The 13,249-nt window shown below is 43.0% G+C and overlaps 1 protein-coding gene across 3 annotated transcripts in view; it reads right to left on the bottom strand.

Moving 5' to 3' along the window:
* Arhgap10 (Rho GTPase activating protein 10) overlaps positions 1–13,249 on the bottom strand; it is a 254,919-nt gene that overhangs the window by 68,716 nt on the left and 172,954 nt on the right. For all 3 annotated transcript variants that reach the window (XM_042054222.1, XM_038312528.1, XM_038312529.1), the window contains exons 16-18: positions 11,775–11,833; positions 7,282–7,387; positions 5,745–5,904 (exon numbers count right to left, since the gene is read on the bottom strand). In XM_042054222.1, the coding sequence (XP_041910156.1) occupies positions 5,745–5,904; positions 7,282–7,387; positions 11,775–11,833 (325 nt within the window). The remainder of the gene's footprint in view (positions 1–5,744; positions 5,905–7,281; positions 7,388–11,774; positions 11,834–13,249) is intronic.

The raw sequence follows: 13,249 nt of genomic DNA, 5'->3' as shown, positions 1-13,249 counted from the left end.
TTCAGCCCAGATTCCATTGATTGATCAGTACTATGTTTAGCCCACTAGTGAAGCAAACTTAGAAAAGGGGAACCAAAACTTTCAAGCAGTGACAGTGAAGCTCATGCCCACAGTGAGTAGACCTCAGAGGGGCTGGGCAGTGACATCTATGTACCAAACTACTGTAAGGTGTTGTGGGAGCCCGCTTGTTTGTTCCCGGCTGCCCAGACTCAAAAGAACAACACAGAAACTGTATTAATTAAACCACTGCTTGGTCAATCACTATAGCATATTCCTAGCAAGCTCTTACATATTAAATTAACCCATTTCTATTATTTTATATTTTACCATGAGGCTTGTGGCCTACTGGCAAGGTTCCAGCTAACAACTCATGTCTTTCCCCTCTGGTGGTACATGGCATCTCCTTGACTCTGCCTTCTTTCTCCCAGCATTCAGTTTAGTTTTCCCGGCCTACCTATATTCTGCCCTGCCAGGCCCAAGACAGATTCTCTATTCATTAACCAATAAAAGCAACACATATACAGAAGGACCTCCCACACCAGTAAGGCTCAGAGAGGCAGGAGGACTCAGAGGTAAAAATAAATAAACAAATGAATAAACAAACAAATATGCAAACAAGTAAATGAATGAATGAATAAATAAGGGGATGGATAGATAGATATAGAAGATAGATAGATAGATAGATAGATAGATAGATAGATAGATAGATAGATAGATAGATAGATAGATAGATGATAGATAGATAGAGATAATAGATAGATAGATAGATAGATAGATAGATAGATAGATAGATAGATAGATAGATAGATAGAGGAAATAACTATGAGTTCAAAAATTTTCTCTAAGCTTTGCATAAACACAAGTAGCAAGGAATCTTTTCCTCTGCAAGTATGCTAGTCCGGTAAAGGTTCTGTTTCTAGATTGCAATGGTATACATGCCTGTGAGCATCCGCGGATGGAAAACTTGAACCGATGAGTGCTACACATCAATGTAACATCCAAACTTCCCAATTTGAAGCATTTCTGGATTTGTACTTTCAGATTCAATCAGATTAATTACAGATTAGAACTGGTGAAGTAAGGACTTCATTATCCACAAAATTAAACCCTGAAACTGGCCATGTCCTCACTCTAAGTACCCCGTAAGAGGGGTTTATTCTGTGCCCTGAAGCACCCTTTCCTATCCCAACATCACAAGATGCAAATGCAATATTTAAATAAACCAAAAGCCAATCTCATGTCCTGAACTATTATACTTTCTATTTGTATTTCCTGCGAGTTCTCCCAGGACTGAACTGTTCCTTTTTCCTCTGAGACCCACATAAACGAGACACTGAATCCTGCTGAGTGATGTTCTTCACCCTGGAAAGCCCTGACTTCTTGACCACACCCTTAATCTTTCTAAACACTCCCACCTCATTATGTGTGCTTCTACTTGCTGTTATATACCTCAGTCAAGTGGCCTGAAACAAGTTTACATAAAATCCTGAGCTATCCAGGTACCTGCAGGGCGCTCTCAGCCTGCCCACCCAACCCTGAGCAACCAGTTATCTGGGTACTCTCAGCCCGCCAATTCCCTTTCTAACCTCATCTCAGACTTCTGCTTTTGCTTCTCTAGTCAGCCTTCTCCTACCCTACACCCCCACTCTCCAGCCCACTCTCACTAGCTTCTCAGGAATACTTCTCAACACATACACACGCCCCAAAGACAACAGAGTCTCCCCCCTGAAGTCCTCAGCATTCTCTCAGTTTCCCACAGGGTATCTTACGGCTACTTCTAAACACGTTTCCTCCCTGTAACAGGACTCACGGATTTCTTCTCCCCAAATCTTGCACACCTAACTCACAACAGGCACTCAGGAAACAGTGTTCTGAATTAAAGTATTACAAGTACATAAAAGCAGCAAAGCCACAGGTATAACCACAGTCGGAAAATCTGTGGGAATTCAAAGTGCCCGTTTTACAATGAAAATACAATTTTCAGTCTTGCAAAGAAAAGAAAACACACACATCACCCTGATAATGTTTTTGGCCCAGGACCATTTCTTTTAAAACAACATCTTAATGTTTAGTGTGCAAAAGAAACCAAGACATATGGAGTGAGTTTCCTAGCGAGTACATATGGATTTTATAAGAAACAGCAAAGGGGCTGGGAAATCATGCTCTCCAAAGCAGAGAACTTGGTCTTTTCCTCACTCCACACCCAGCTGGAGCTCTTCTGCCTCAATAACACGGCGTTTCCTCTTTGCTTTGGTGACTTTCCAACGTTCAACGCTTTTCCCAATCCCAGGAAGGAAAATAAGCAATGAGAAAAAAAGATTAAAAAAAAAAAAAAAAAAAAAAAAAGCACCTCCGTCAAGTCCTTCTGTGCCCTGCCTCTCTGTCTGGGCACCGTCCACAGGTCCCTCCTCTGCACACTCCTTCAGGCTGCGCTGGCCTCCCCTCCATGCACTGCAGTAAGGCTTTCCTTCCTCAGCGGCCTTTCTAAGCCCTCCTGTCCTCACTCTCCTTTGCTTCTTGTTCCTAAACATCTACCAGGGGAATTACCCCTCCCTCCGTCCAGTCCAGTCCACTGGGGGGGTGTGGCTCGCAGGGGGAATTACCCCTCCCTCCGTCCAGTCCAGTCCACTGGGGGGGTGTGGCTCGCAGGGGGAATTACCCCTCCCTCCCTCCCTCCCTCCCTCCCTCCAGTCCAGTCCACTGGGGGGTGTGGCTCATGTGGAGTTTTCACACCCACCCTTGACAACAGGATTACTCTTCCATACAGCAGGGCCTGTCTCAGATATGCAGCCCCATTAATGGTTCAGAAACAAAGAATTATCAAATACACAAGGAAAACTGGAAAGGGAAGGAAGCCAGGAAGTGAGGGAGTGTGAATGAGAGCAAGCCGCCACCCCCTCAGCCATATCCTCCTATATGATCAGCCTCAGCCTTGCTTCCAAGTGCCTACCTTCCTTTCCACAAGAGGAAATCTCAGGGTGCCCCCATCACCTTTCATCAAAGCCTGTCTTTCCAGCAAATGGAAACAATCACAGAAGACCACAACTGAGCACACTGAGAGACCAGTGGACTGTGGGAACCCAGCCCCAATGGGTACACCTCCATCACAGCCCCTGAATCTAAGGCTCAGAGAACACTGTGGAAGAAGGACATGGAGGGGTTGGAGAGGGGGTAGCTGGGAGAGGCTGCAAGGGGGAAAGGATGGGGGGAAGTGATGCAATTCTGTTTCAATTAAAAATATATTTTTTTAAAAAAGAGGAAATCTCAGCAGTTTCATTTATGGAGAGGTCAGAGAAGAACCACAAACCTATGCTTAGCTGAGAGTTGAGCGCACGGCTGCCCTCTTCTGCCTGGACATGAGGACTGGCTCACCAGGGTACTCAGAAATTATCACAAGACCTAACAACGTGGAAGGCCGTCCCGATGTCCCCGCAGAAACATCGCATGCACATTTCCCAGCAGGGGGCTTGCAGTCCACCTTACCCAGTCTCAGAGATGAACTTCTGCACCAGCGGCCTCTAATTAAGATTTAATAGAACGACAACTGAGCTACTGTGACTTTCTGAAGATGGTAGTCTAATGATACGTTTTTCTAAAAACGAACGGTAGCCACCTTCCCAAGTGACTCAGTGCATGGCAAGGAGGCATAAGAACAGTGTGACCGGATCAGAAAGGACGGCATAAATTCACCAGCAGCAGCTACCAGAACAGGAAGACTCCTCCACCCAAACAAACTGCCCTAACTACAGAGTGACAGATCAGGTACCGAGTTTATCCTGTCAGAATAAATCATCTATGCTTGCATGCACCAAAACTACTCCAACAAACAGGAACTCGGGGACCCAAGAAGAGCTGTCCTCACAGTTGATCCAAAGCGGCTCTGTCTCCGTCTGCTGCCTTGTTCCCTCAGGGTGTACGGGATGCATTACTTCATTCAGTAACCATTCCCTATGTCTCTAAGGGGTGGCAGATAAGTATATACAAGTACCATTGCCCTCAGCAGTCCAGAAGAAAGAATAGACGCTACTAAGAAAAAAGCTTCAAAGCACATAAGACTGAGAAACAAGTTTCAGGATTAAGTATCTAATATGGTGCTCGCCGACTCTCCAACCAGGCCTGCAGTTTCATCTCTACACGCCAGTACCTGGTACAGGCTTGGTACAGGCTTGGCACACAATCCGAACTTAATTTAAAAAAAGAGGAAAACCTTCTTTTTAGCACACAAATGTGAGTCCTAGTGTTTCTATGGCCTTCACATCCCCTATCTCAGAGGCAGTCACAGGAGAGTTATCAGGTAGAGTTATGAGCTACAGTTGGCAGAATGAAGGACCTTCTATGAGTTCTTGAAAGACTCTAAGGTCATGTCTTGCCTGGGTCACAGAGTATTGAACAAGATGACAGCCATCTAAGAGTTGACTTTAAACCAGAAATTCTTCACCCAGTGCACCCACAGATTTGGCAGCACGAGTAACAAGCTGAAAGTTTTAGGACAAGAAGAGGGGTAGAACTGTATACTTCAAATCAGGAGAGGTCCAAAAAGGCTAAGAGCTTTGCTAGGCCACCTCCAAAAAACAGTGCTTTTCTATTAAACTGTGTATGTTTTGTTAAAGGTAAAAGTGCGCCTTGTTCAGCCCTGAGCTCCTATCTTTGTTTTTCTGAACAGGAAGGAACTTAGTTTTGAGGGTGGAGGTGAAGAAGAAAGTGTCACTAAGCATCCAAAGCCACTCTCTCACACAGTGCAAGATGTGTGTTCACACACACACAACTGAGCATCCAAAGCCACTCTCTCACACAGTGCGGGGGTGAGCCCACATGCACGCATGCACACACACACACACACACACACACACACACACACACACCTGCACTGAATGGCCTCCAAAAGAAGTCAGCTACATCCTAACACACACTGTCATGAGGCAGACTACACACCAGCCACAATCACACTCAGGACTGAACTTTGGTACCAAATCCTCCAGAACCTGAAGGGAATCTTCCCCCATGCTCCAGACTGAAGCTCTGAAGCTCTAACCAGAAGCAAAAGCAACGCATCCTTTTTGGTGAGTAATGCTGGCCCATGAGAAGAAAATTCTCATGAGAGAAAAGTTCACTTCCTCTCTCCTCCCTCACTCCTTTTCCCTTCCTGTCTCTCTCTGTTCATGGTTTCAATGGGAAACCAGCCTCCTCTTCCACACAGTATTGCAGGATTTACCATGCTTCCACAGGCCCCAAACAGCAAGGCCACACGACCATGCTTCCTAGGAACCTCTGAAACTGTGAGCCAAGATAAGGCCCTCTCCTTGTGAGCTGACTGCAGTACTCAGTCACAGCGGCAGAAAGGGTTCACCTCAAATCACCTCCAGCTCCATCTTACTTCCATTTGCTTTTTCTCTAAGTTAAAAACTCTTCACTTGACCAAAAGCATAGAGTGTGACTAACACATAAAATTGGGGCAATCCAAGGACAGGAATGCATTTTTTTTAAAAGCCTAAACATCCACAATCACATTGGCACTGCCTATTCATCTGCATCTGCCTGCAATGTTTCTTCAGTAAGGCAACGAGGTAAGAGGAGGATGGTAAGGATCAAGTTCATGGAACTCCACCAGAAGACAGAACTGGATGTTAACTTCTAAGGAATAAATTCACAGCCATGATGAAATAGAAACACAGACTAATAACAAAGCCATGCACACGCTAACAAACCAAACTCATAAATACTAGTAAAGAAGGAAAGAATGGTACCTTCTCATGGTTTTCAATTAAGATTTCTACAACGATATTCTGAAACTTCAGGTCCATGATGGCGGCAACAGTTTCTTCCTGTGGCCTCATCAGGGTTGGTCCAAATACCACTCCTAAATTTGCCACGGTCATTAGGTTCTGCTTCGAGTGATTTGACACACTAATATTGAAGAAGAAGGAAAAGAATCGTTTGGTAGTGATCAAGACAGAGCATTCAATATCTGTAACTCTGCATTTCCTTAACTCAAGTTGCCCTGTGTGTCCGCCTGTGACAGCTGGACCAAGAGCAGTGGCACACGTAGGCTCTCCGTTCTCTCTGTTCTTCTCTCCCCATTCCCCTACCCCCACCCCATAATAACCAGTCTCCTCAGCTCCAGGCTCCTTCCATCATGTTATTCTGATTCACTTCCTGTCCAACACAACAGAGTCAGCTGACCTAGGGCAGCAGTTGCTCAGACAGTGAACAGGACGAGGTTTTTCTCCTCTCAGTGCTCTCTCAGGGTGTGTCACGGGCATGGAAAGACATCTAACATAGCTGGGGACCTTGCCCAGGTGAAGGAGTTTTATGAAGCTGTTCCCTCTGACAGTCCTCATGATAGCCAGCTCATTGTTAGGCAGCCATTCTTTCAACAGGTCCATTATCATTGCTTATATGTGTATGCTCAATATTAAACAGATAAGTGGATTTATGTAGATATAAAGAATTGTGCAGTTGTCTTGAGCAGCTGATTGAAAATAAAAATAGAATTTCCTAAATTATTTGTATTTTGTTTCACAAGAATAAGTCATATTGCTAGTCATTTCAACAAGCATGTCTTGCTCCACAAAATCCACATTTATCATGTATTAGCTGCACACAGAAAAACAGCATCTTGGACGCTCCCCTTTTCCTCAGATCATCATCCCCCTGCTTCCACAGATGTCTAGGTCCTTGTCCGGCTTCCTAACGATCAGTGCGCTCCATCACAGCAGCGTCACCCACTCCTCCCAGTGCTGTGGCTCAGGGAGCACCCTGCACAAGTGCTCCCAGCAGTCCTACAACTTAATTCAGGACGCCGTCCCACCAGAGACTGTCCGGCATGAAGGCTCACAGTTTGATGCAAATTCTCCGTGGTCTTGTACACCTTGCTCTTTTGCACTGAGCCGAAACCATTTCAGCATTCTATCTACTCCATACATCACAGAGCAGGGCCATCATTTATTGTGTCCTACTGTGGCCACTGAAGCCAGAGTTCCAAATACTGCTCCTCACTCAAATTTTATAGGCAGAGGGATCTGGGACTCATTTTTACTTGAAAAGGTTCATTTCTCCACTGAGTTAATACATTCTGCTTTTTAGACAGGAAACATGAATGGCCCAGACCCACAACTAGACTGGAGTTTTTAAAGGACACGCTCAACCACAGCGCTGGGTGTGTGTAGAACCAAGCTCAATCTGCTAACAGATTTATAGTCATACTTCCATAATCTGGGATGGGGCAATGTATAATACCCTCTCCTTTCACTGGCTGTAGGCAGCAGAGGGAAGAACACTCACTTGGTTAGGTGTTTCACCAAGATGTCCAACATCTCCTTGTTTTTCTCTGGCAGTTTGTGCACCAAGAAATGGATGGCATTCACACGGGCCTCCGGGCTGCCACTTTCTTTTGTAAAAAAAGGAAAGGAAAAAGAGTTAATAGAGTACTTAGAATCAAAAATATTACCCCTAACTAGAAATCATAACCGCTTGTCTGTTCAGGATCAGAAAAGAGAAGGCACTTGAACATTCTTGGCCTTTCCCAATGCCTGCCTTTCCTGGGCTGGTGCTAATGGTACATGCTGCTCCAGCAGTCTCTTCCTGCCAGCCTCTCCTCTAGTCAGCCCAGTTCACGTGACATAAGTCCAACGGCAGCACCAAATATATCAGAAGCAGAAGCACATATATCAGCCAAAATATCAGAAGCAAAAGAAATGTTTAATAAGAGGCTCTGTATAAAAGTCTATAAATGTTGATTAAGATGACTGTCTAATGTTGAAGTTATTAATAAGAACATAATTTCAAATCATTGCTTTGATTTTTAAATAACAACATAAAAAAGCAGAAAGTGAAGAAGCAGTCATATGTGCACAGGAACAAGAACCACTATCAAAGGCCGGGCAGTGGTGGTGCACGCCTTTAATCCCAGCAGAGGCAGGTGGATCTGAGTTCGAGGCCAGCCTGGTCTACAAGAGCTAGTTCCAGGACAGGCTCTAGAAACTACAGGGAAACCCTGTCTCGAAAAACAAAAAACAAAAAAAGAAATCTTTCTACTAATAGGCATTTCCACAAGGTAATATAGTCCTATCCACCCCAAAAATCTTGCTAAAATACATTATTTTCTATTACTTATGCTATCTGCATTTTGCTATATTTTCACTGACATTAGCTGAGAAAGAATGAAAAGCATATCGTTCTTATTTAGAGCACTTAATTAATTGTACACTAAATTCCTATAATGTGCCAGAGACTTAAGAGTTTACTGTGACAGAACAAAAATCAGAACTGGGAAATCACACATCAGCACCCATCATACTTCAATGTCTATTTGCTTATGATGTCATAACAACCACGGCTGCAGATGAGGCCGCAGATATGAGCAAGCTTATGAGAGCTTAGCAAAACACACAGGCAGATCATTAAATTCTCTTAATATGTAAATGACGTGTGCCAATAATATCATAATGTAAGGAAGCTAGAAGCAGTAACCTTCCAAGTAGCTCCTAGGAGACACAGCAGCTTCAGCCTGTCCTCCTGTGGTCCTCACCTACTGTGAAGTGAACACACCCAGCTAAGCGAAGCAGGAGACGTTACAAACTCAGTCCCTGTAATACCCACATGTCCGCATTCTTCCTCGTGTGTGCTTCCCAGCAAGAATCGAATGGAATGCTCTGGTTAAGCAAATGCCATGCACTGGATCCTACACTGTCTCTCATTAGAAATGGCCTTGGTTATTCAGTGTGTTGCACAAGTAGCCTAGCTATAGAAAGCAAACACACAACACAGAAATACAAGTGTTCTAGTTTGAGCAACAGTTGGAAGCTGGTTTTAAAGACACAACACCAGACTGGTACCCAGGATTGAGCTATCTAGCTCATGTTAAGTCCAGCGTGAGTCCAACCGGGCAGGATGGTCCATGCTCACCATGGACTACAGAACACAGACTACATCATTCTCAAGGGCAACAGGCTTCACAGGGGAAGGCTTTCAGGTAGATGCTACTAGCTTTGCACAGTAGACACAATCCTTTCAATTCAAGGTACTTGTAGCTTATGGATTTCTAGCCCCCAAAGTAGAGTACAGTATCTCATAGACAGGTGCTTCTGGTTCTTTCAGTAAGCCCAACAAGTGCGGTTAACAGTTAAGGCTTTCGAATTTCTAAAATTGAAAAATGTTTCCAATGCATTCAGTACAGAACAGTTGAGTTTTACAATAAGAAACAAAAAGATATACACTTTGTAGCGAGAATATAAACAAAATTCTTATCTTTGTGTTATCAACTTGAGATGCTCAGATTCTCAACAGAAAATGATAGGAAATAAAACGATGAAAGGAAAAGAAGGGGCCAGAGAAGCCTGCAGCCCTTTCAGTGAAGGCGAGAGCATGCTCTCGGCATCCAGAACACACAGAAACCGCCACACAGTGGGAAAGAATCAAAGTTAGTTCCCATGCTGGCATGACGGGCAACCACAGAGGCTGGCTGTGTGGGGTCATTTTAATCGCCAGTTTAGCTCGCAGACTTGTAGCCAAACAAGGTAAGCTGCACCGCTTTCAATGAGTTTAACCACAATCCCAATTCACCAGTATTCAAAAGGAGGAGAGTAACCTTGGCCATCTGATTTCTGTAACTACACTCAATTCTTATGAGCACATATGCATAGTGCAAGAGGATCTACTCCCACACCCCTTCCCAGGAGGCACTGAGTGGGGAAGGAGAAGTCAAACTCTGCCCTAAACACACTGGACCCTGAGTAAACCCATCTAGCATGTGTAGTTTTCCTCATTAAACCAGTGTGGGTCCCTTTTGATTGCAACTGCACGGAGGTATGAATCCATGCCAACTACAGGAGCTACAGGATTCCTTTATAATAGTCCTGTTATACAAATCAGCATGAGAACTCTGATAGCAAGACCACAAGGGCAGGAAACTAAACACTGGGTACAGACCCAGCAGGTGACAGAACCTATTGCATCTACTTGACTCTTCGCAACAAACAGTTTGATAGACCAGCAAACCCCACCATCTCGGGCCTCGTTACCTCCTAATGGGTAGGAACTTCCTCACCCGATAAAAGACATTTGGCATTAGGATTCTGAACACTCCACTGTTAATCACACATGGTAATAATTCTCATGACACTAACTTGTGCAATGTAAAACCTCATTCCATAATCACTCTTTCTCCAGAATGCAAAAACTCAGAGATGCAGGTTGACCCTCCTCAGCTTTTCCAGGATATATGATGAACAACCTGAAACTTTCCTCTAGCTTAATTTAATTTCTTTCTTGTTTGCCAAAAATGCCACAGGGAAGAAATCAAAATAACTAAGCATTTGCTTGTGTTTTTGCCAAGAAAACCTTCCCCCACTTCCTTGATCAGACAAATCCTCTTTTTTAAAATAATTCTCAACACAACTGTATTCTGGCCTTTCTCAAAAGCTTTCTCTCTGTGTGCAGTTTAATACAGCCAACACGGTGACTCTTTCTGCAACAAATTAGGAATCTCACACAGTCTGAAGCTGCGACCTCACAAGAAGGTAACATTAAAGGCCATGTTCGGGCAGCAGTGGCATAGGACCCAAGGGGATTGCTGTAAGTTTTCCAACAGATTAAAGTCCAGGGAGTTAGGGGGGGTGGAGTACAATTTCAGCTACTGTCAATGAGCCCATGAGAACCAATACTGCAGAATCCAGCCAGTGGAGGGAAGTTTTAATTTTAAATAATGGCCTCTACAATCTATCAAGTTACTTTATATGTAAGCCTCAATCTCAATTTCCTTAACTCTGGATCAGCTAACAGCAATATCCTTCAGAAGAGCGATCAAACACCACGTACTGAGGATGGAAACAGAGTTGTACGGCAAAAACATATGCGGTTCTGTCTGCATCGAGCACACACTCTCACCATCATGCAGATGCACAGGATGGGCACAAGCAAACACTCATGGGTACAGGAGTCAAAAACTACCTAACCTCACAGTAAGTTTCACCAGCTCTTGGCCTTTTTCACTCAACATGTAGCCTATATGATTCATTATCAAGTAGTTTGTGTTTCTGGCATTACCTCATAATAATCCTTCTGTCTGTGTTGTCTATATAAAATATATAATATAGTCTTTATAAGTGAAACTATAAACATGTCTTTATAATCTCCAGATTATAACGTCTCCAAATCCATTATCTATTCAACCTCCTAAAAGCTGAATATTGATCAGCCTGTTCTATAGTATTCTGTTCATGCCAATACCAGGTATCCATAGTGTAATGAAGACAGAACTGGCCCTGGAGTCAAGAATCTGCTGTGGCCTTACACATTTAGTTTCTGCCAAAGGCAAAGAAGGAATGGGTAACTGCTAATGTCCATGCATGATCCGTTACCAAATCTTTTTTCTTCCTTTCTTTCTTCCTTTCTTTCTTTCTTTCTTTCTTTCTTTCTTTCTTTCTTTCTTTTTTTTTTTTTTTGGTTTTTCGAGACAAGCTTTCTTTTTTTTAAATTTATTTATTTTTATTTTATGTGCATTGGTATTTGCCATTGCTGACAGTTGCAAGCTATCATGTGAGTACTGGGGACTGAACCTAAGTCCTTGTAAGAGCAGTCAGTGCCATTAACCGCTGAGTCATCTCCCCAGTCCTTGTTCACTTCCTAATAGAAGGAAAAACAGTCATCCCCTAAAGTGATCTCTCCTTTTAACACAGATGGTAACACTATTAAGTTAAATTTTCATGTGGAAATTGTTAATGTGTGCACACCATCAACCACAAATCTGAATCTCTGTATATCCACATAATACTTACTGGCTGGAACAATGAAGTCTCTGTGTAACTCATAGGTCATAAGAGGTTCTGGAAGACTCCTGGGGTGGGGGAGGAAACAGTTCAATTACCAAATGATACAAACAGGCATCTCTGAGCTACTTATAACATTACATTAAACTGCTTGTATGTGCCTGAGTTAACTTTTAAATACCAAAAGATAAGGAAACCACAACATGAACTGGTGATTGTCCTGGACTCTGCCAACTCTTAACCAATAACAAGTTCTTATCAGGTCAGTGCTTCATATCTAATCTTGGAAAGTGTCTGAACATCTATTTTCAAATAAAAGTTTCATATACTAATATTTTAATGTAACTTTTATATAACCAAATAAGCAAATATAAGATGAAAACATCTTTAAAACATTAATATCAAAATAATACACAGAAATGTTAAAGACTTTAAAACAAATCCTCTCCTCTGGTATTTCTACTAAAATAACTGGTTTTCATTTTTATGCCTAAATACATATATACTTGTTCTCAACTGTCGGTCGTGACCCTTTTGGGGTCACAAAGCAGACACCCTACATATCAGACATATACATTATGATTCGTTACAGTAGCAAAGTTAGAGCTATGAAGTACAACAAAAAAGTTTAAGGTGGCGGTCACCACAACATGAGGAACTGTATGAAAAGGTCACAGCATTAGGAAGGTTGGGAAGCGCTGATACAGAAGAAACATTACAAAGAAAATTGATGGCTTTGTAATCTATGGCTATGAAACAATGACATAAAATCAAATTGGTAACAATGTAAAAATATATACAGCACTTAGTTTTTTTGCAAACTGCATTATGCAAATAGTAGCAGATTTTATCCTGTGAGTAACACAATGCTGAGCCTCTGTCAATCCTGCTAATACCTGAAACTATGCCAGGCCAGGTTGTTAATTACGTCACCCCCAGAGAACAAATGTCAGGCGGCAGAACTCTACTCTGGAGGCCACAGGGCCATAAACCTGGAGCTCAGAACTGCCCTGATTGTTTAAAAACACAATCAAAGACACAGGTACACCTAAGCATGCACATGTGCACTCACACACTTTAACATTTATGCAAAAGCTACAAACAGTGCAGAGACAAGCAAGGCTGTTCCATGTAGACAAAAGGGTGGACTTCATTGAGAACAGACCGAGCTTTCCCTCACAGATCAAGCAACAGAGTTTCAAACACATGAGCAAAACCTGACAAGACTACATGGAGAAGCCAATCCCCAGCTGCGGGCAGAGATGTGAATCAGAAGCAGGAGAAAGAAAATTAGTTAGGACACAGAAAGTTTGAGTAAAACCACCCACCCCTTCACCTAAGCCAGGTCCTTTAATGAAATGACTGTCTACCTAAAAGCAGTATACAAAGACCAGAGCACAAGGGCTCTGTACATGCTTTGTAAGAGAAACTGTATCGGTTATTAAAAGTTTAAGTCATATGCAGCTCATTCTTTGGCTTCAATA

Source organism: Arvicola amphibius, chromosome 15 (genome assembly GCF_903992535.2).
Source record: "Arvicola amphibius chromosome 15, mArvAmp1.2, whole genome shotgun sequence".
NCBI lineage: Eukaryota > Metazoa > Chordata > Mammalia > Rodentia > Cricetidae > Arvicola > Arvicola amphibius.
Note: the sequence above shows the minus strand (reverse complement) of the source record. Positions and strands in the feature narration are given on the sequence as shown.